The 19664-nt window shown below is 55.9% G+C and overlaps 2 protein-coding genes across 3 annotated transcripts in view; one reads left to right on the top strand and one right to left on the bottom strand.

Annotated features, from left to right (window-relative positions):
* ACSS2 (acyl-CoA synthetase short chain family member 2) overlaps window positions 1-5632 on the top strand; it is a 30088-nt gene extending 24456 nt beyond the window's left edge. For both annotated transcript variants that reach the window (XM_074553882.1, XM_074553883.1), the window contains 9 exons: window positions 474-607; window positions 830-962; window positions 1362-1418; window positions 1695-1775; window positions 2290-2398; window positions 2539-2607; window positions 3938-4114; window positions 4803-4877; window positions 5371-5632. In XM_074553882.1, coding sequence (XP_074409983.1) covers window positions 474-607; window positions 830-962; window positions 1362-1418; window positions 1695-1775; window positions 2290-2398; window positions 2539-2607; window positions 3938-4114; window positions 4803-4877; window positions 5371-5528 — 993 coding nt within the window. In that variant the 3' untranslated portion in view covers window positions 5529-5632. The remainder of the gene's footprint in view (window positions 1-473; window positions 608-829; window positions 963-1361; window positions 1419-1694; window positions 1776-2289; window positions 2399-2538; window positions 2608-3937; window positions 4115-4802; window positions 4878-5370) is intronic.
* Window positions 5633-7524: 1892 nt separating this feature from the next.
* On the bottom strand, window positions 7525-19129 carry GSS (glutathione synthetase). The gene is made up of 13 exons (XM_074553884.1): window positions 18984-19129; window positions 18243-18378; window positions 17026-17171; window positions 15746-15821; window positions 14838-14977; window positions 14623-14739; window positions 14331-14411; window positions 13716-13793; window positions 12142-12208; window positions 11315-11509; window positions 10408-10489; window positions 9848-10037; window positions 7525-9080 (listed from the first exon to the last, which is right to left on the bottom strand). Exons 2-13 carry the CDS (start codon window positions 18369-18371, stop codon window positions 8957-8959), a joined length of 1425 nt encoding a protein of 474 aa, XP_074409985.1. The 5' UTR covers window positions 18372-18378; window positions 18984-19129; the 3' UTR covers window positions 7525-8956.
* Window positions 19130-19664: the final 535 nt, after the last annotated feature.

The raw sequence follows: 19664 nt of genomic DNA, 5'->3' as shown, positions 1-19664 counted from the left end.
CTAATTTGACAACTTGTTGTCTAACTCCTGTGCCTGTATCTCTATTGGCAGTGTAACAGATCAGGGAGCCAGAGACCTCTGCTCAAGAATCCCCAGGGAAATGCAAGCAGGAAAATCACTGTTATGTTGGGGGAGGCCTTTGGGAGTTCTTGGTGCTTTGGGTTGTGATTCTGTCTCAGTGTTTGGACCTCTTGCCCTTTGCCACGTGGGCAGGGTCAGTTGGGCTGGTGGGACTGTGTCACTGTGGTGGCCACCCAAGTGCCTGTGCTGCAAGGGGCTGTCAGGGGACATCTGCCAGGGTGAGGGGGGATGACATCTGCCCAGTGAGGGGGTTCTTGGCCCGGGCTGGTTTCACTGTGTACCCCTATAGGGACATGCTGGGGGTCCAGCTGCTCTTTGGCTCCTCCTGCTTGGGCAGGTGCTGCAGGTGGGGAGCAGTGAGGAACAGCTGTGTCGCTGCTCTGTCTCCTCAGTTTGAAGGCGTCCCCACCTACCCAGATGTTGGCAGGATGTGGAGCGTCGTTGACAAGTACAAGGTGACCAAATTCTACACAGCACCCACGGCCATCCGGATGCTGATGAAGTATGGCGAGGAGCCTGTCAAAAAGTGAGTGCCAGTCCCAGGGGAAGGAGGATGTTGGCTTTGCACAGCAGATGCCAAAATGACCCAGGTCTCCTCTCTTCCCCTGTGGAAGAGTGCTGAGAAATCTCTGACCTGTACGTGGAAGGTGCATTTTGGGCAGCCCAGGGGTTCCTACAGGCTCTGCTGTGCAGCAGGCTCTCAGCTCCATAGCCTGCTGAGCCCCTGCCGGCCACCTCCTCTCTGCAGGCACAGCCGGAAGTCCCTGAAGGTGCTGGGGACCGTGGGTGAGCCCATCAACCCCGAGGCCTGGCTGTGGTACCACCGTGTGGTGGGAGAGGAGAGGTGCCCCATTGTGGACACCTTCTGGCAGACAGAGACGGTGAGTCCTGCCTGGCTGTCCCTGGCACCTCTCTGTCCCTTGTGCTCCCTTGCAGCTTTCCCTTTGTGGGGTTTGGAGTCTGTGGGGTCTGTTTGTTTGGCCTGCCCAGGAAACTCTTAATGTGCTCCTTCTCTTCCTATCCTGGAACTCAAGCAAGCTCCAAAAGGAGAAACCTTCTTCTCCCAAGGGTCTCTTCCTAACTCTGCTCTGGCCACTGCTCTCCTTCCTCTCTTTCTCTCCACCAGCTCCAAGTCTGTGCCCAGATTCCCCATCCACTGCCATATCCTTCCCAGGGCCCATCTCCACACCTGCCCTGATGTGCTGTTCCCAGAGCTGATGGCACAGCTGTGGGATGGGCTGGCACGGCCCAAACTCACTGGTTTTTGTCTCTCTTTGCAGGGAGGCCACATGCTGACACCCCTTCCTGCTGCCACCCCCACGAAGCCAGGCTCTGCCGTGAGTACTCGTGTTCTCCTCCCCAGCAGCCTCAGCAGGGCCCTGGCTGTGCCATGGCTGGGGGGTTGGAGCCTGCCAGGGGCTGGGGGCACAGTGGTGCACATGGGGAGGTGGCCACTACCCAAAATCTCAATCCCCATGCAGCCACACTTGTGGGCCCCATGTACCACAGCTCTCCAAAGCTGCCCTTGCCCTGCCTCCCACTCCCTCTGGTTAATGAGGGTTTAATGCAGGGATTCACCTCCATCTCTCCTTTCTCCCTGGTCCTCATGGCAGACATTCCCCTTTTTTGGTGTGGTCCCTGCCATCCTGAACGACTCGGGGCAAGAGCTGGAAGGAGAAGCAGAAGGTTTTCTGGTAAGGAAGGGCTGATCTTCCCCAGCCTCCCTCTGTCCATTCCCTGAGAGCTCTGGGACATTCCTGCTAGAATACCCACATCTTTTGCCCCAGAGAAGGGGTAGAGTCACCATCCCTGGAAGTGTTCAAAAAATGTGTGGAGGTGGCACTTGAGGACATAGTGAATGTGGGTGATGGTTGGACGTTTCCAACCTTAAAAAATTTGTAATTCTGCCTCCACTAATTCTGGTCCACATACCCTTGAGTGGTGGGAACTCCCTCCAAGGCCAGAACTATGGGAGCTTTTCCAGCTGATCACTAAATGCACTTGCACATGTGGGCAAGACAGCAGGATGGGAACAACAGCTCAGCCAAGCTCCTTCCCCCTGCCAAAGCTGCTGAGACTTTCCCAGTGGAGCAGCACTGGCAGCAAGTGTCTGAGTGCTGTTTATGGCTGTCTGACATGTCTCTCCCTGTGGTGCCAGCCTGGGTTGTTGCTTTGGCTCTCACTGCCCAGCTGTGTGTCTCACCCCAGGTGTTCAAGCAGCCCTGGCCAGGGATCATGCGCACGGTCTACGGGAGGCACCAGCAGTTTGAAACCATTTACTTCCAGAAGTTCCCTGGCTACTACTTGACAGGAGATGGTAAGGGGCTCCAGGCTGCTGTGGTCACAGGGGCCTGGGGACAGCAGGGGGAATCTTGCCCTGTCCTGCCCTCAGAATCCCTTATCGGTTGCTCTGAGGGCTGGCACTGCTGCCTCACACTCATTTCTGGCTATTTTTAGGTTGCAGAAGAGATAAAGATGGTTATTACTGGATCACAGGGCGAATTGATGACATGTTGAATGTTTCTGGTAAGTAGGAGTTTTGTCTTCAGTGGGGACCAACATGCTTTGTGACACCTTGCTTTGTGACACTTCTACATCCATTTCAAAAGCCACCTGCTCTAAGGGGATGGTTCTGCACCTGTGATTCTGCTCAGCAGCTTGTCCTCAAGGTGGATCCAGTTTCTGGGTCAGGGTTATTTCAGGGACACACAAACCTGTGACTTGGTGACTTCCCGCACCGTTTTCCCTGGAGACAAAGCCTTGGAGGGAAGGAACCTTCTGTAACCAGCCAGGGCACCTCTGCTGCAGGATTTAGGACCACAGGGAATTCACAAAGTTTGGGCAGGACCATGGGGTTGCTAATCCAACCTGCTGCTCCATGAAGGGCTCACCTCAAGGCTGGATCAGGCTGCTCAGAGCTCTGAAGATTCTCCCACCTCTCTCAACTGAGTCTTTGAGATTCACTTGCTTCTCAGCCCATAATTTTCCATGTACTCTATTTAATACCTCCCTCCCTCCTTTCCTGGAGCCTGTATCCTTCAGGGATGTCCTGCTGGCTCTGAGGTGCAGCTTTACTTGCCCCTGGATCAAATTAGATCCTTTCACCTGACCAGCAGTGCCTGATTCTCCACCAACTGATCATTCTGGGAGTTGACAACTTTGCTGTGGCTTTCTGTGACAGCAGTGCTGGGGAGGAAGGTCAGAGCACAGGTACAGGAGCAGAGGTGTGCAGGACTGAGCTGTGCCCCTGCCCCAAGAAGTGGAGTGACACTGCCCCTCCCCACAGCACTGGGCTGGAGCCTGGACTCTGCAGATCCAGCCTCTTCCTCTGCACCTTCAGCAGACCATGTGCGCAGCTCTCCTCTTGCTAAATCCAGCTCCTCCTCAGCCTGTGCCTTGGAAAGGAATCACTGTGAACTGTTCATGATCTGTTCCAGAAAGCCTAAAGGTGGGAGGGGGAGCAGCCAAGGGAGGTGGCTTCTGCAGCCGGGTGATACCTGGCAGCTTTCAGTGCGCTGCAGAAATGAGTTTCCCACTCCAACTGTTGTCCTAAGCACATCAAACTGATGCTCTCAGATCTGTTGTTTAGGGCCTTTTACAGCCTCAGGCCTCTTCCTGCAGGCCTGTAAAGCTCTGTGTCACCCCCTTGTTTGCAGGCCTGTAAAGCTCTGTGTCCCCCTTGTTTGCAGTCCTGTAAAGCTCTGTGTCCCCCCTTGTTTGCAGGCCTGTAAAGCTCTGTGTCCCCCCTTGTTTGCAGGCCTGTAAAGATTTGTGTCCCCCTTGTTTGCAGGCTTGTAAAGATTTGTGTCCCCCTTGTTTGCAGGCCTGTAAATCTCTGTCTCCCCCTTGTTTGCAGGCCATTTGCTGAGCACGGCAGAGGTGGAGTCAGCCCTGGTGGAGCACCCTGCAGTGGCTGAGGCTGCCGTGGTCAGCCACCCCCACCCCCTGAAGGGAGAGTGCCTCTACTGCTTTGTGACCCTGAGAGAGGGCTACGAGTTCACCCCGGACCTCACAGATGAGCTCAAAAAACAAGGTAGCAACAGGCAAATGTTGGGGAGCAGGCAGGGGGAGCACAGGTGATGGAGGGGTTTAGGGCTTGGTGCTGCCTGTGGTCTGGGGAATGCCGTGTGGACAAGTGCCACAAGGTGCCTCTTGATTGCACAGCAGGGTGGCAAAGACTAAAATTAGTTCTGCCAGCCTTTGGCAGCTCATGTGATGCCATCTCTGCCTTCTGGGAGCTGGCAGCCCTGTGAGGGGCTGGGGTGCTCAGCTGGCTTTTGTTTGCAGCAGTCTGGGACATCCTGAGAGGACCATGGGGTTTCTTGAGGGAGGTGCTCTGGGTGTTAGTGCTCTGCTCTCAAGGAGCTGTTTCCCTGCAAACTGCAGCATTGAATACACCAAACAGAACCCATGGCAGCTTCTTCTCTGGAGGAACCCAAGAGTGAATTTGAATCAATCCTTGCTCTATCAAGGTCATGGTGTTGGTTGTAGCTGTTAGGGAGGAGTCTGGAAGATGGAGGGAGTGAAAAAATGAGTACTCTCAGTGTTGGGGAGATGTGCTTCTGGCCCTGTTGGCATTGCAGGTCTTCCTGTCCCCAGGCATTGCCCTGCCAGGTGTCCCAGGAGCTGGGCTCTGTGTCTTACCCTTCTGTCCTTTTATCATGGAAAGGATGTGTGGCTTCTCCTCAGCCCTACAATGAAAATCTCTCCTTTTTTTGCAGTCAGAGACAAAATTGGGCCCATAGCAACACCCGATTACATCCAGTACGCCCCCAGCCTGCCCAAAACCCGCTCAGGTGAGTTCCAGGGCAGGACTGGACAGCTCCTGCCAGTGGAAGTTGAGCAGCCCTGCTCTGCTGGTCCAGAGAGGGAGATCAGGGGAGGTACAAGCTCAGGGTGAGCAGGATGTGCAGGTCTGGTACTTCCCTCTTCTGCTAAGGATGCTGAAGAGATCCTGACTCCTGGGGAGAGGGACTTTTTATGTAGACAGATAATGAAGGACAAGGGTTGATGGTTTTAAACTGGTGGAAGGCAGGTGTAGATTAAATAGACATATGGAAGGAATTGTTCCCTGTGAGGGTGGGCAGGCCTGGCACAGGGTGCCCAGAGCAGCTGTGGCTGCCCCTGGATCTCTGTAAGTGTCCAAGGCCAGGCTGGATGGGGCCTGGGACAGTGAAAGCTGTTCCTGCCCACGGCAGGGGGTTGGAAAGAGATATCTTTAAGGTCTCTTCCAACCCAGACCATCCTGGGATTCTGACTCCTGCTTCCCTTTCTTGGCTGTCATTACAGGAAAGATCACCAGACGCATATTGAGGAAGATTGCCAAAGATGACCACGAGCTGGGAGACATCTCCACCTTGGCAGACCCGGGCGTCATCACACAGCTTTTCAACAGCAGATGTGACACTGTTCCTGCAGGAGCAGCAGGACCTGTTCCTGCTCAGTAGGACAGTGGCAGTGGCATCTGATGGGCAGGTCCCTCCAACAGCCACTGCCTGCCCAGGAAGGAAACCTTCAGCTGTTGAATTAAATGCACCAATGGTAGAAATGAGGAGAGTCTGGCTCTGGAGAGGCTGTGTCCATGCCCTGGGTGAGGTGTCTGTCATGTTCCAGATGGATGTCACACATCTGAGGGTCAGCCTGGTGCACAGAGGGACTCATCCTCCTCCTTTTTCAGCACCTCGTTCTTGGTTTTAATTTAATTTTGGGGGGTTGGGGAGAGGGTGTTAACTTACTTTCTGTCTGGAGGGGCCCTGGCACCTTGTGCACAGTGGGAAGGAGCTTTGGGGCTTGCAGGGGAAGTGATGCTGGAGTTACTCAATGCAGGCAGGCCTGGGAGGGGCATCCACCACTGCCCACAGAGCAGCTGAGCTTCCTTTTGTGCTTGGAGAGCTGCAGGAGCACTGCAGCAGCCACATCATCACTGCAGGGCTGGGCTCATCCTGCATCCACTGGCCTGCTGCTAGCACAGCTCCCTGCAGCCTCCAGGGCACTGGGGCAAGGCTCCAGGGAGCTCTGGGCTTTAAACAGGTTTTGTGGGGCAATCTGATACCAAGATCTACTGCTCCTCCCTGTGTTGTGCCAGCTGGTGCATTGTCCCCAGCCCAGGGTCTTTCACTGGTCATGGACACCACTGGAAGGGAAAAGCCTTGGTGTGACATTTCCATGGAGCCCCAGTTTCTCCAACCCTGCTGCACCAGCTCAGAGCTGAAGCAGAGCTGGAGCAGCTGGATGCTCCTCTTGTGTCCTGGGGGAGGATGGAGAGGAAATGGAGCCAGGCAGAGGCACCTTTCCCATGGCACCATGAGCACTGCCACAGCAGAGAAACCAAGGCAGGCAGGGCTGTGGGAGTCCTACTCATCTCCTCATCAAGAAAAATGGTGGGAGATGTTTCAAGTCAGTGTTTGCTTAAATCTGACCTGACTTAAAGATGATGAGAGTTACAGGCCCACAACCCTTTTCCCCAAGAGCCTTGACCACCACCAGGGTCCTGCCAAAGCCATCCTTCCTCCAGTGAAGGACCTTGAACTCCAGCCAGGGCTGAGCTGGGGCTCATCCCTCCTTTGCAATGTCTCTATGAAACCTGCATGTGAACTCTTTGATTTTGCACTTAAACCAAAGGAGAACTGGGCTTTAACACTTGCTGCTGCAGCTGTTTTGGGGAGTGCCAGTGGCCTGGGACCTGCAACCTGAGCTGACTTGGGGCTGGAAAGGAGGAGCAGCTGCCTCAGGGCGCTCAGGGCAGCTGTTGGGGTGCTCCTCTGGGCTGTTGGCCAAGTCCCAAATCTCACTTGTCACCTGCTGCTCTCACTGGCACAGCACCTGTGTCACCTGTAACCTCGGTGCCTGCCTGTGCCCATGTGCCCCCACAGCTCTGTACCACTGGATTGTGCCACCTTGGTGACAAGGATTCCTACATCATCGTTCCTCCTGTTACTCTTTGTTAGCTATGTAATTTTGGCTGGAAAACAGCGAGAATTTAATGCAAAATTGAATAAAATTCAAGAAAACAAAATGGAAACAGGCTTGGAGTGGGTGTGGGTGGGAGGTGCTTGTGTGCTGCTGAGTCCAGGGTGCTCAGTGCTCAGAAACCAGGACTGGCTTTTGGGATGGGGAAGGGCAGGTTCCTGCCAGTGATGTTTTTCCATGGACTGGGATTTACTGTGGCTGGCAGTGCTGGCTCCATCCTGTGCCTCAGTTTCTCCCTGCTCTCCAGCCAGTGCTGCTCCAAGGCTTGTGGAAAACACAAGAGGGTGTGACACACACACGTCACCAGCCCCCTCATGCATCACTGGTTCCATGTTGAGGAGGCTCAGGGCTGCCAGCACAGCTCAGGGCTGCCTCACCTCCACCCCAGGCCCGCTCCCCTTCCAGGCACAGCCATGGATCTCTGCACACCTGGCCAGGTGTGCCCCTGGGCTTGGACAAATGCACAGACAGCAGTCAGATTGCACATTCCTTTTAATCTCTGGCTTGGGGTAATCAATCCCCCAACAAAACACCCAGGAAGCCCAGTTTCAGTCACACTTGGAGAATGGAGCAGTTTCCCAGGTGACCAATTGGTGATTGATGCTGCAGCAGCAAAGAGCCAGCAGGGCTGGCACTCAGCACACCCCGGCTGCAGGAATTCTGCCTTTGTGCTGCTTCTGTCACTCAGCACATCCTCTCTGCAGGGATTCTGCTTTTGTGCTGGTTCTGCCACTCAGCACATCCCATTCTGCAGGGATTCTGCCTCTGCTGGTTCTGTGTTACTGACAGGGCTGGGCTGAGGCTGCCTGAGCTCTTTGCTGCCAGAAAGGTGCAGCTTTTAGGGCTGAGGAGGAGAAGGGGCTGGAGGAAGAGGCAGACCTTAAGCAGGAGAGCCCACACTGCTCCACTGCTGTGCTGTTCCCACTGATCCATAAAACCTGGAGGGAGCCACATCTTCCCCCTTGCTGGTGCTGGTCCCACAGTAAGGTGCTGGGAGCTGGGGCTGAGCTGCCCAGCCTCCCCTGCAATTCCTTCCTCACCACAGAGCTCCCAGGCTCAGCAGGAGCATTCCCAAGGCTGGGGCTCCCTGACAAGAGGATGTTCAGGGTTTGATTTGCAGTGGGATGCACTGGCCCAAACCCTGGGTGCTTTGGGATTTACCAACACACACAAGGCTCCAATTCTCTGCTGCCTTGGGAGCTGCCTCCATCTCTGAGGGATTCTTGGAGATCAGTTGGACAGGGCTGCAGGATGCAGCAGGAGCCAGCCCTGGACCCTGCACTGCTGCCTGCCCTGTGTGGCACAGAGGCACCCAGTCCAATAAAACAGGAGTTGGGCAAAGCAAAAGCAAAAGGCCCTTGGGCAAATTACCCAGGGCAGCTGTGCCTGGTGCAGGAACCCTGAGGATCCTCAGGCACAGGGGAAAACAGAAATCAGGACAGCAGCAGCATGGGAAGGAGGGCTGGAGGGGCCATGGGGAGCGGAGCTGGGCTCTCCTCTTTAAGCTGGAGAGCACTGAGGCACATAAAGGCTGATCCTTGCCCATCCACCTTTCTCCTCTCATTCCTTAGGCTGTGTATGTCTCCAGAAACCGTGTAGCATAAGGAGCTCAGAAGTGGGAGCAGCACAAAGGCCTGTATGGCACCTTGACCCTTTGCTCTGCATCCCCCTGCCCCCAGAACCCTGCAGTGCTGGGAGTCACAGCTGGGCTGTGCCCAGGGCAGGGCCCCTGAGCAGGCAGAGCAAGGGAATCCTTCGTGGAGGGGGAACCACCTCTGAGCAGCTGCATCACACAGCCCCTCCTCACAGCCTCCAGCAGCCAAAGCGTGGCAAGCACCCTAAGGAGGAAGCCCTGGGGCAGATCAGCTCTTGAGGCAGCAGAGAAGGAGGGTGGGGCTGTGGCTCCTCACACCAGGAACGGCGTGTCCAGCACGGCCACCCCGGCTGCCACGCCGCCGTCCGCGTGCTCGATGGCCTTGGTGCGCAGCAGGTGCCCGGCGGCCTCGTTCAGCAGCAGCTCCCTGCCCTGCCTGCACAGAGACAGGGACACTGAGCACAGACAGGGACACTGAGCACAGAGACAGGGACACTGAGCACAGACAAGGACACTGAGCACAGACAGGGACACTGACACTGCAGAGCACAGCACTGAGCCCCTGCACAGCACAGAGCTCCTGGCAGTTCTGTGGAGCAGCAGGATGCACTGTCCCTGCCAGGCATACAGGGCAGGGCAGAGCCCCCAGGGCTAATGTGGGAGCCTTGCAGTGGTGGCTGCACTGGCCACTCTGCCATGGGCACTGCCAGGGGCTGAATGCTGCCAGAGCACATTTGTTCCCTAAACTGTGTGCAATGGACTTTCATTTATACCCTATGGAAACGTGGCCTAAGAGGGTTACAAAACCAGCTCTTATTAGAGTTGAACAGGCATTAGGCCATCAGGTATTTCAGAGATCACCAGGGCTTCAGAAAAACCACACATGGGGCTTCATTCAGAACCTAAGAAATGCTCCCAGAAATCAGGGATGGGACACATGGACCCCAGGATCCCATTGCACCACTGACTGCCAGCACCAGCCCTGTGGTTTTCTAACAGCTCGTTTGGCAGCAGGTTCAGAGCAGTAGCTCACGTGCTCAGAGCTGCTCCAGAGGCACAGACTGAGTGGTCACATCTGTCCCCTGCACCTGCACGTCCCCAGACATCTGTGCTGTGGCTGTGCTTGGGCTGCACAGGGGGCAAAATGCTCCTGCTCCATGTCAGGAGCAGGGAACTGCCCTGGAACACAAGCACACTGCTCACCTGACATAGACACCAAAGATCCCGAGCTCAGAGATGCACTCTGACACTTGGAGGGGGCTGTGAGCCCTCAGCAGGTAATTCTGTGCTGGCTGGGGTTTGATCTTGTCCATCAAGATGTAAGAAGTTCTCTCAGGGCTGTCTTTGACCTTCTCCAGAACCTCCCTGAGCTCTTCACCGTAGAGGTTGTTCCCTGGCAAACAAAAGCAGCACATCAAACCCTTCCAGGACAGCAGAATCCCCTGGTCCCAGCTCTGTGGCCCTGGCAGCCCAAATAACCCAGCCTTTGTCTCCCCAGGTGCTGCCTGGGCTCCCACACCCAGGGCCTTGGCAGCTCCTCCAGGAGCAGAACTGCCTTAGTGGCAGGACTAGTCCCCATGGCTATGAGTACCCACAAGCCACCCTTTATCCCTCAGCACAAGACCAGGAGCTGGCACAGAGCTCCTTCCTGTCCCAAACACAGCACAAACCACAATGGAAACCCCCAGGGGCCCAGCCCACACCTCCAGAGCCCAGCTCAGACCCCCAGAGCCCAGCCCACACCTCCAGAGCCCAGCCCATACCTCCACCTTCACGCTGAGGCTTCAGCACGAAGCGGTCGGGGTCAGCGATGGCTGTGGCAGCCATTCTGTCACCTTCTTCACCCTGGCAGGAAAGGGATGGAAACAGGTGGACACCAGGAATCATTTCTTCATGGACAGGGTGGTTTGACATGGGAATGAGCTGGATGGAGTCACCACCTCTGCAGTTGTGTGGTTGTGTTCCCAAAGGTCCCAGGATGAGGTAAGAGATGAGAATCTTGACTCCATTTTTCAGAAGGCTGATTTATTATTGTCATAATATATAATTTTCTTTTAATATATATATGATATATATTAAAAGAGATATAATATATATTTTAAAAATGATATATTAAAACTATGCTAAAAGAATAGAAGAAAGGATTTTATCAGAAGGCTTGAAAGGAATAGAAAGGAATGACAACAAAAACTCATGACTCTCAGAGAGTCTGTGCCAGCTGACTGTGATTGGCCATGAATTAGAAACAACCAACATGGACCAATCACAGATGCACCTGTTGCATTCCACAGCAGCAGACAATCATTGTTTACATTTCATTTCTGAGGCCTCTCAGCTTGTCAGGAGAAAAAATCCTAGCAAAAGGGTTTTTCATAAAATATGTCTGTGACAGAGGTGTTCAAGGAATGACGGAATGTGGCACTCAGTGCCATGGTCTAGTTGATAATGTGGTGTTTGGTCAAAGGTTGGACTCTGATCTTGGAGGGCTTTTCCAACCTAAATGATTCTGTGAACAGCAAAACATCAGGGAGCAGCAGGGGCTCTTCAGCAGATCACTCTGAGCAGAAGCACCAACAAATTCCCCAAGGCCCACTGCTTGAGAAGAAGAGAGGGCTCTGCTAAGAGCACAGCAGTGCATGCCCCTCCCTGCTCCAGCCCACTGCCACTCACCTCATCCAGGGAGTAGAGTCCTGCAAAGGTGGCTCTGATCCGAGCAATGGCCTCAGGGTGGCCTGGCAGCAGCTTCTCCAGCGTCCCCTGCCTGCTGAGCTCCTGCTGCACCTTCTTAGTGCCCGCCAGCTGCGTGGCAATGTCGGGGCACTTCACTGCCCGCGAGCGCTCCAGCAGCAGCCGCGCCTCCCAGTTCTGAGGCAGAGCGGGAGCAGCCGTGCCAGGAGGGAAAACAACACACAAAAGGTTTGCTCTGCTCTTTTCTGTGCAGTTCTCAACATATGGTTTGTCTCCTCCCTGCCTGCTGGCAGGGACAGGGGGTGGGAGTAGCACTCCAGAGAAAAGCAGGCATGAATTTCCCGCCACCTCTGGGTGGCACAGTTAAATCAATCCACTGTGTGCACCTTCCCCAGCTGGTCCAGTGCTGCCACCTCGAGACAACAGCCAGATCTGCTCTGTGCTATTATTACCTGCAGCCTGATCATGCTAGGAGAGCACAGAGTGATCTGTAGAGCAAGTCTGAAACGTTTAAGTAAGTTATACCTGTTACCCCCTGTTGTACAGAACATACCTGTACAACATACCTGTTAACCCCTACTGTACAGAAACAATTCAGGGCTGCACTAAAGGATGACCCCCTGGAGAAGAAAGCCACCCATTTTTCTCACTGCAGGGTCACCCACCTGCTCTCTGGAGCCTCCCAATGCTCTCAGCCCCACCAGGCAGGACTGACCCCAAACCACAGAGGGCAGCTGCCCCTGGGGTTCTTTGGAGCTGCCTGGGCAGTGCCCAGCTGTGGTTTCTGGGGCAGGGCGGTGGGTACTGACCTGCTCATCGTAGACCTGGGGCACGTAGCCCTCTCTGTAATACACCACTGCCACCTCCTGGCCGTCCCTGCAATGGAAAGCAGAAGTGCTCACAGAGCCAGGCCCCAGCACCAAGGGGGGATCACAGCCCCCTGCCCTTTCTCCCCTGGCCCTCCTGCTCCTGCCTGGCTCTGCCACAGCAAGTCCTGGCTCCTCTCCACTGAACCACAGCTCAGCCTGTCCCAAGGCACAGAGAGCTGACACCCAGCCTCTGCCCTAACCAAGGGCTCAATAATTCTGACACCCAGCTCTGCACCTCATTTTTAACAGCTTTTACCCCATGCTGGCCTGGGGGACTCAGCTTGGAGAAAAGGAGGCTCAGGGGGGCCCTTGTGGCTCTGCACAACTCCTGACAGGAGGGGACAGCCAAGGTGGGGCCAGGCTGTGCTCCCAGGGAACAGGGACAGGACAGAAGGAAACGCCCTCGGGAGGTTTAGACTGGAGATTGGGGAAAATCTCTTCACTGAAAAGGTGCTCAAGCACTAGGACAGGTCGCTCAGGGCAGTGGAGGGACCTGAAATGTGAGGTTGTGGCACTTGGGGATGTGTTCAGTGGTGCTGGGTCACAGTCTGGACTCGATCTCAGGGGTCTTTTCCAGCCTCAACAGCTCTGTGATTCTTGAAGCTGGAAGGAACGAAGTTCTTCTGTGGCAATTCAAGGTAAGACATCAACTCAACAACCTGAGAGGCACCAAACCAGCCTGCCAGGGCTGGGCTGGCAGCACAGCTGTGGCACCACATGCCCAAGCTTTGGGATCAAAACTGTGCACTTGCTCTGGGAACTGCCTCAGGCAGACAGGAGATACCCAGCAGTGACAGGGGGGATGCTCAGGAGGAAGAACAAGGGATACACTTTCCCCTCAACTACCAGCCATGACAATATATTCACTAATTAAACACAGCACAGAGCCCAAAGGTCGAGAAATCAGCCTGACTACAAAAAAATCATTGCCATGAAACTACACGTTCCCTTAGGTTCATAGTCCAGCTCACAGGAGTCCCTTCCCTTGGGTTCTTACAGCTCCCAGCACATTACCTGGAAATGGGACAAACGTCACACTTGGGACCAGCTGGGAGTCTGTGATCCTCCCATCCTGGTCTCCACAGGGAGCAGGCAAGACACAGAGAGTTCAAACCCAAGAGATCCCCAGAGGACATGGAATGCTTCCTCTCCTGCACTAAAATCCCAGCCCAGCTCTGGCAGAGCAGCACGTGAACAGTGAACAGGAAATGGCTCTGTGGGAGCTCTCAAACAGCCAGGGCTGCTCAGAGCAGACCTTTGTGCAGGAGGTAAAGATCCCCCAGAGCAATGAAGGCTGAAGGAGGGAGGTTATGACTGCAACTGTAAGGCACTGATGTGTATCTGCAAAATCTCACCACTGTGAACACAAAGCCATCTCAGCTCCAGGAGGAAGCAGCAGCCTGGAGCATGGAAGAGAACTGTTTCCTCAGCCATTTCTTCCAGCCAGCCTTGGCTGCAGGCTCCCCCTGGCAGCCCAGGAGCCGGCAGGAGTGCGCACCTTGGCTCATACTCACATATACAGCCTCCTGCTGGCATCCAGGGAGCCCTGCTCAAACACGTCCCGGAAGCGCCTCCTCAGCACGCGGATGTTCCTGCAGGAGCAGAGCCACAGTCACCAGGCTGCCCACAGGCACCTGAGCTGCAGGTCAGGGGTGGAATTCATGCATCTATAGGTTCCTTCACAAACAGCCTAAGCTTTGTGCTATGGAGCCAGAGAAATCCTACAAATCCCTAAAAACTCCTTGTTTAGGAACCCATTCTATGTTTCCTATGATCGGCCAGCTGCTTGCTCAGCTTTCCATATCAGAAACTGAACCACCACCTCCGCCCTTTCCCATCTCAGGAAAATTCAAACTTTACCTGTTCCAAAAAACTCCCTGTTTAGGAACCCATCCTATACTTCCTAAGATCTGCCAGCTGTATGTCAGCTTTCCATATCAGAAGCTGAACCATCACCTCCGCCCTTTCCCATCGCAGGAAAATTCAAACTTTCCCTATTCCAAAAAATTCCCTGTTTAGGAACTCATTCTACATTTCCTATGATCTGCCAGCTGTTTGCTCAGCTTTCCATATCAGATTCTGAACCATAACCTCCTTCCTTTCCCACCCCAGGAAAATTCAAACTTTACCTGTTCCAAAGTTCATTTTCTACACAACGCTGATCAAAAATATTCCTCTGGACATCCTCCACCAGAAACATCACCACAGCCCTGCAAGAGATTCCAAGGACATCATTAAACGCATAAACACTCCACATGCTCCTCCTAGCTGGATCCTGGATTGTTACATGAAACAACAGACACTGGCAGTGTGTTTGGCATCTCCTCCCAGGCTCCCTTTTCCTCTCACCCTTTGAGATCACTCCACCTGAGCTGGACAGCTTTCCATCTCATGATTCAGGCTCCCTGCACTGCTCCTTACCTTTGGGATCCATAGAGCTCCCAAGCTTTGGCAATTCCCAAGGCCAGCCCCTTGGCTGGGTTGTTGGGCAGCAGCTGTGATGCCTCCTCACTCTTTCCCAGCACTTTCAACACCAACCTGTGGAACACAAAGCTGTAAATGCCATGTCTGTGCCCAGCTGGAGCCAGGAGCAGCCTGGAGAGCACAGGGGCCATGCAGGGGGAGGTGCTCCTCACCTGTGGACATCAGCAGTGCGGGAGGTGAGCCCCCCAAAGCTGGCAGCAATGGTGTTTATTTCTATCTGCCTCAGAGCTGCTGTGCCTTCCAGCCCACAGTCAAACATGTAATCCGAGCGGTTGATGCCCAAAAACACATTCTGCAACACAGGGAGGGCAGCTGGGGTCTCCTGTGGCCTTTAACTGCAAATCCTTTGCTGGCCTTGCTTCAGAATCCTCCCAGAGCAGATTCAGAGGATCCCAGAAAGGTTTGGGTTGGAAGGAACTTTGAAGACCATCTCACCCCAGCCCCTGCAGCTGGCAGGGACACCTTCCACTAGACACCTTCCACTTGCTCCAAGCCCTGTCCAACCTGGAGTTGAGTATTTTCAGGGGTGGGACAGCCACAGCTTCTCTGGGCAACCTGTGCCAGCACCTCACCACCTGCACAGTAAATTTCCTAATATCTCATCTAAACCTATTCAATGTCAGTTTGAAGCCATTCCCTCTTGTCCTGTCACCCTCAGTTTGATACAAACCATGCAGGTCACACACCTGGGTGCTCTGCTCCCTGCCCACAGCCCTCTCAGAGCTCCAGAGGAGCTCCCAACACTCCTGAGAGTAAAGGAGATTCTGCAGGGTGGCCTGGCCGGTGCAGGTCCCAACAGGACACCCTGAGGCTCCCAGAGGACAAACCCCATCAACTCCTCCCTCTCCAGCCAGGCTGTTTCCAGCAGCACCAACCAAAGAGCTCAGCTGCTCAACAGGGCAAGGTCCTGAGCTCAGAACTGTGACAAGACATTGCAGGGCAGGGAGTGACCAGCCTGGCACAGCTCAGAGGCCACAGTGCCAAGGCTTGCAGCCAGAGCCCAGGCATCCCCAGCACAATGCCAAGGGGCACAGACCACGGGGATCCCCTGCCCAGGTACCTGAGCCAGGCCTTCCTCCAAAACCTGCTTGTAGATCCTGAAGAGCCGAGCTGTGAAGTCGTCGACCTTGATGGTGCTAGAGAGAAACACAGACCATGTCAGCCCCCTGCAGCTGCCACAGAGGGACAAGAAAATTAATTATTCTGCAGAAAAAGCCCTTAGCAGGGGCATTCTCCAGCACAAAGAGCAGAACCATGTCCTCTGGGGATCTCTTGGGTTTGAACTGGGGCTCAGCCAAGTGCTGTAGCACTGTGAAACACCTCCCCATGAATGTGCAAAACCACAACACAAACCCAGCTTGCCAAGCACAGCCTCTCCACAAAAGGCCCTCCTGTGCAGAGGTGACTCACTGGCAGGGCAGAGATGGGACAGAATTCTGCAGGTTCAGGCACAAAGCACAGGTCTCTCTGGGCCTGCACACACAGTTCAGAGAAGCTTCATCCAATTCCCTGTCCTGTCAGGCTCCAAACCCCACACACTGTGGCCCTGCTAGAGCAGATCTGGCTTTTCCTCAGGGCCCCAAATCCTGAGCAGCACCTCCAGGGAGCTGCCCTGGCACGGGCAGGCACCTGAGCACACACAAGCCCTAGGTGCTGCATTCTTTAAGCACAGGTACAAACACGTCCCCACAGGCTCTGGCTGCAGCCAGCTCTGGAACAGCTCCAAAGGGTGAGGATTTAACAGAACAAAAGGATGCTGGAAAACAGCCTCCTCTGCTCTGTCCCAGTGCCAGAGGCAGCAGAACATGCACAGGCAGCACAGAACAGGCAGCAGGAAGGGAAGAGGGATTTGTGCAAGCATCAGCCCCACAATCACGAGTGACAAAATGCAACAGCCACAGATAAACTCAGCAGCACTCAGGAGCCAGAGCTGGGCAATTCTCCTGCAGCCAGAGCTTGTGGCTGGGAAAGAGGGCAGGGGGTAAATGAGGGAGGGTGTGGAAACAGAACAGACACCTCCTTTTCATCACTGCTGCAGCACAGCTGGTGGGTACTGAACAGACACAGGCAGATGCAGAATAAGACTAAAAGAGACTCCTAAAACCAGGACTCAAAGACTCCAGTGATTTGCATTTAAGGCCCAGGGGCTCAAAAGCCCACAAGTATGAATTTATAAGCCTGAAAAAGCGGCAAAGTTGAAGATGATAGCAGGGAATCAGTCTTGGCCAGATGTGCCATTTTCTGGGGCCCAAGAAAACCTCAGAAAGACAGAGATGTCACAAGGGTGATAAGATTTACATTGAAAATATTTCATTAAAATGCAACATGCAAAAACATTACCTGGCCAGAGTTTGCTCCAGGAATTCTCTGTTTTGACTGACAGCATCCACCAGCAGGTTAAAATCCTGCTGGACAGCGTAGGCTTGTTCAAACAAGGCCCGTGGCACTGCAGATGGGAGCAGCGTGAAGGGAGCATAATTCACCACCTGCAGGCAGGGATGCAGCACAGCACTCAGGTCTGGGCAGCTCAACAGGGGCTAAGGAGGGGCTTCCTCTGCTTGTCTGAAGGCTGAGGGCACCCCCAGCCCTGCAGGGCAGACATATGGATGGCCTCAACCCTGCTGGTTGCTCACTTCTGAGGGTTCTGTTTTATGAACCACCTGCAGGGGGGCTGGGCTGACTGCCTCCCCCTGAACTGGACAGCACTGCCTCCAGAACTTCTCAGGGGCAGAAAAAAGTTAATTTGTCAGTCCTGGGTTCTGGCTGTTTGGTTCTTACTTCCTTTGATCCCTGCTCCAGAGCCCTGCTCATCCTGCATGCACAGGGTCACACTCACAGCCCATATATTACACCACAGAGAAGTTTCCAATTCACCTGGATTTTTACATGGAACAAGAGACACTGGCAGTGTGTTTGGCCTCTCCTCCCAGGCTCCCTCATCCTTTGAGATCACTCAGAGCCCTGATCTGATATCAAGTAGCAGTGCTTTGGTGAACACCTCCCTCCTTGTACCCCTGCCAGCTGCCTGCTTGTCCCCAGGCTCCTCAGGGACCCCTCCCCAATGGTGCCCCACCCCTCCTGCACAGGGGCACTTCTTCCTCCGAGACCCCTCATGGCATTCTGCTCCAACAGGCTGAGCCCTCCCAGCCCAGTCATTCACCAGGGATTGCTCAGAGGCAAAATCCACACATCAGCCATCTCCACCCCTGTCACCTCACCCCAGTTATGGGACAAAGGCTGACTGTAGCTGGGAACATGCCAAAAGAGGCCCCTCCATGAGACTCTCCTCTGGTTCAAAGGTTCATACGAGTGGTGAGAGGCTGGGAAAGTGAATAACTCCCAGCACTACAACAGGCAGCTTCCTAAACCTTCCCAGATCTATCCCTCTCCTTGGAAAAGGGAATCTGTATGGCAGGGCTGTCCCTTGGGAGCTGTGCTCATCATTGGGATGCGCTGTGAGCTGCACCCCAGGGAAGGCTGTCCCTTGGGGAGCCGCTCCTTGCCAAGGGCTCAGGACCCCCGGCACGGAGCGGCTCCTCCCCGCGCTGTGCACTCACATCCGAGGCGTTGGGCTGCTCCCCGGTCCGCATCAGCACCCCCGCCAGCAGCGCCGCGTCCACCGCCACCGCCGCCGCCTCCCGCACGGCCGCCGCGTCCCGCACCACGTCCTGCCAGGCCGCGGCCATGGCAGCGCTGCGGGCACAGCACGGCGTCACCGCCCGGCCCGCAGCCTGAGCCGGGCCAGGCTGTCCCCGGCCCCTGTGCCCTGAGCCCCGGCTGTCCCCGGCCCCCGTGCCCTGAGCCCCAATCCCCAGCTCCTGTGCCCCGAGCCCCGGCTGTCCCCGGCCCCTGTCCCCTGAGCCCGGCCCCTGTGCCCGGCTCCCCAGCCCCGGCTGTCCCCGGCCCCTGTGCCCTGAGCCCCAACCCCTGTAACCCTGAGCCTTGGCTATCCCCAGCCCCTGTGCCCCGAACCCCGCTCTCTGTCCCCAGTCCCAGTGCCCTGAGCCCGGCCCCTGACTATCCTCAGTCCCTGTGCCCTGAGCCCCGCTCCCTGTGCCCGGCCCCCCAGCCCCCACCGGGCCCCCCCGGTGCCCCCGGCTGTCCCTGCTCCCTGTGCTCTCACCCCCGCTCCCTGTCCCCTCGCCGGCCCCCTGCCCCTAGACTGTCAGTGCGCCCCGACCCTGGCAGGCGACCCCCAGCCCTTCCTGGTTCCCGCTCCCCCCTTCCTGAGTCCCAGCCCCCGGTACATCGCTGTCCCTGACCCCCGAGCCCGCTGTCCGTCTCAGCCCCTCACTGACCCCCCGGTCCGTCCCGGCACCCCCGGTTCCGCCGCCCGGATCCGGACCCGCTCCGGCCGCTCGGTGCGGGCGCTGCGGACCGCCCCGTGATTGGATGGGCCGCGCCCCTCGCTCCGCCCCTCATGCAGATTGGCAGCTCAATGAACCAATCAGAGTGGGGAAAGAGCCCCTCGTGCGCGATGCCGCGCGGCGGGGGCGGGAGGAGGAGGAGCCGCGTCGGGAGCGCGCAGCGCGCACGCGCCGAGCTGCGTCACGGCGGTGTGACGCCATGTCGCGACATCATGAGGGCGACGAGGCTGCCGGGGCTGCAGCTCGTCAAATCCGCCCGCTGCGTGCGGGGTCTGCTCGGGGCCAGACCTGCTGGGAGCCCAGAGCCGTGGAAGGGTGGGCGCAGTGTTGTTAGAGGCCCTTTCCAACATCAGCGATCCTGTAATTCCGTGCGAACACTTTCACCGCCACTGCTGCCCTCACGGGAGCTGAATGCACCCTGGGCAGGCAGGCAGGACAGAGCAACTGCGGACCCGCCTGAGGAAGGGAAAGGAATTTGGAATATCGTTCTGTTTTCCGTTTCTTGCCCGGTTCCTCACGCAGGTGCCTCTGAGAAGGGCTGGCCGAGGGTTCGCGGTGCAGCCCCAGGGCTGATGGCCCTGCAGTGCCCATGGAGCTGTGCCGTGCTCCCGG

Source organism: Zonotrichia albicollis, chromosome 17 (assembly GCF_047830755.1).
Source record: "Zonotrichia albicollis isolate bZonAlb1 chromosome 17, bZonAlb1.hap1, whole genome shotgun sequence".
In the NCBI taxonomy this organism is placed as follows: domain Eukaryota; kingdom Metazoa; phylum Chordata; class Aves; order Passeriformes; family Passerellidae; genus Zonotrichia; species Zonotrichia albicollis.
This window is presented reverse-complemented; position numbering and strand designations above follow the sequence as displayed.

Coding starts and splice junctions, on each gene's coding strand:
- GSS (XM_074553884.1), bottom strand. CDS start 18,371: ATGGCCGCGGCCTGGCAGGACGTGGTGCGGGACGCGGCGGCCGTGCGG. Junction 14,978..15,745: donor TGGAGGAAGGCCTGGCTCAG/GTACCTGGGCAG, acceptor CCTGTGTTGCAG/AATGTGTTTTTGGGCATCAA. Junction 9,081..9,847: donor ATCTTTGGTGTCTATGTCAG/GTGAGCAGTGTG, acceptor GTCTCTGTGCAG/GCAGGGCAGGGAGCTGCTGC.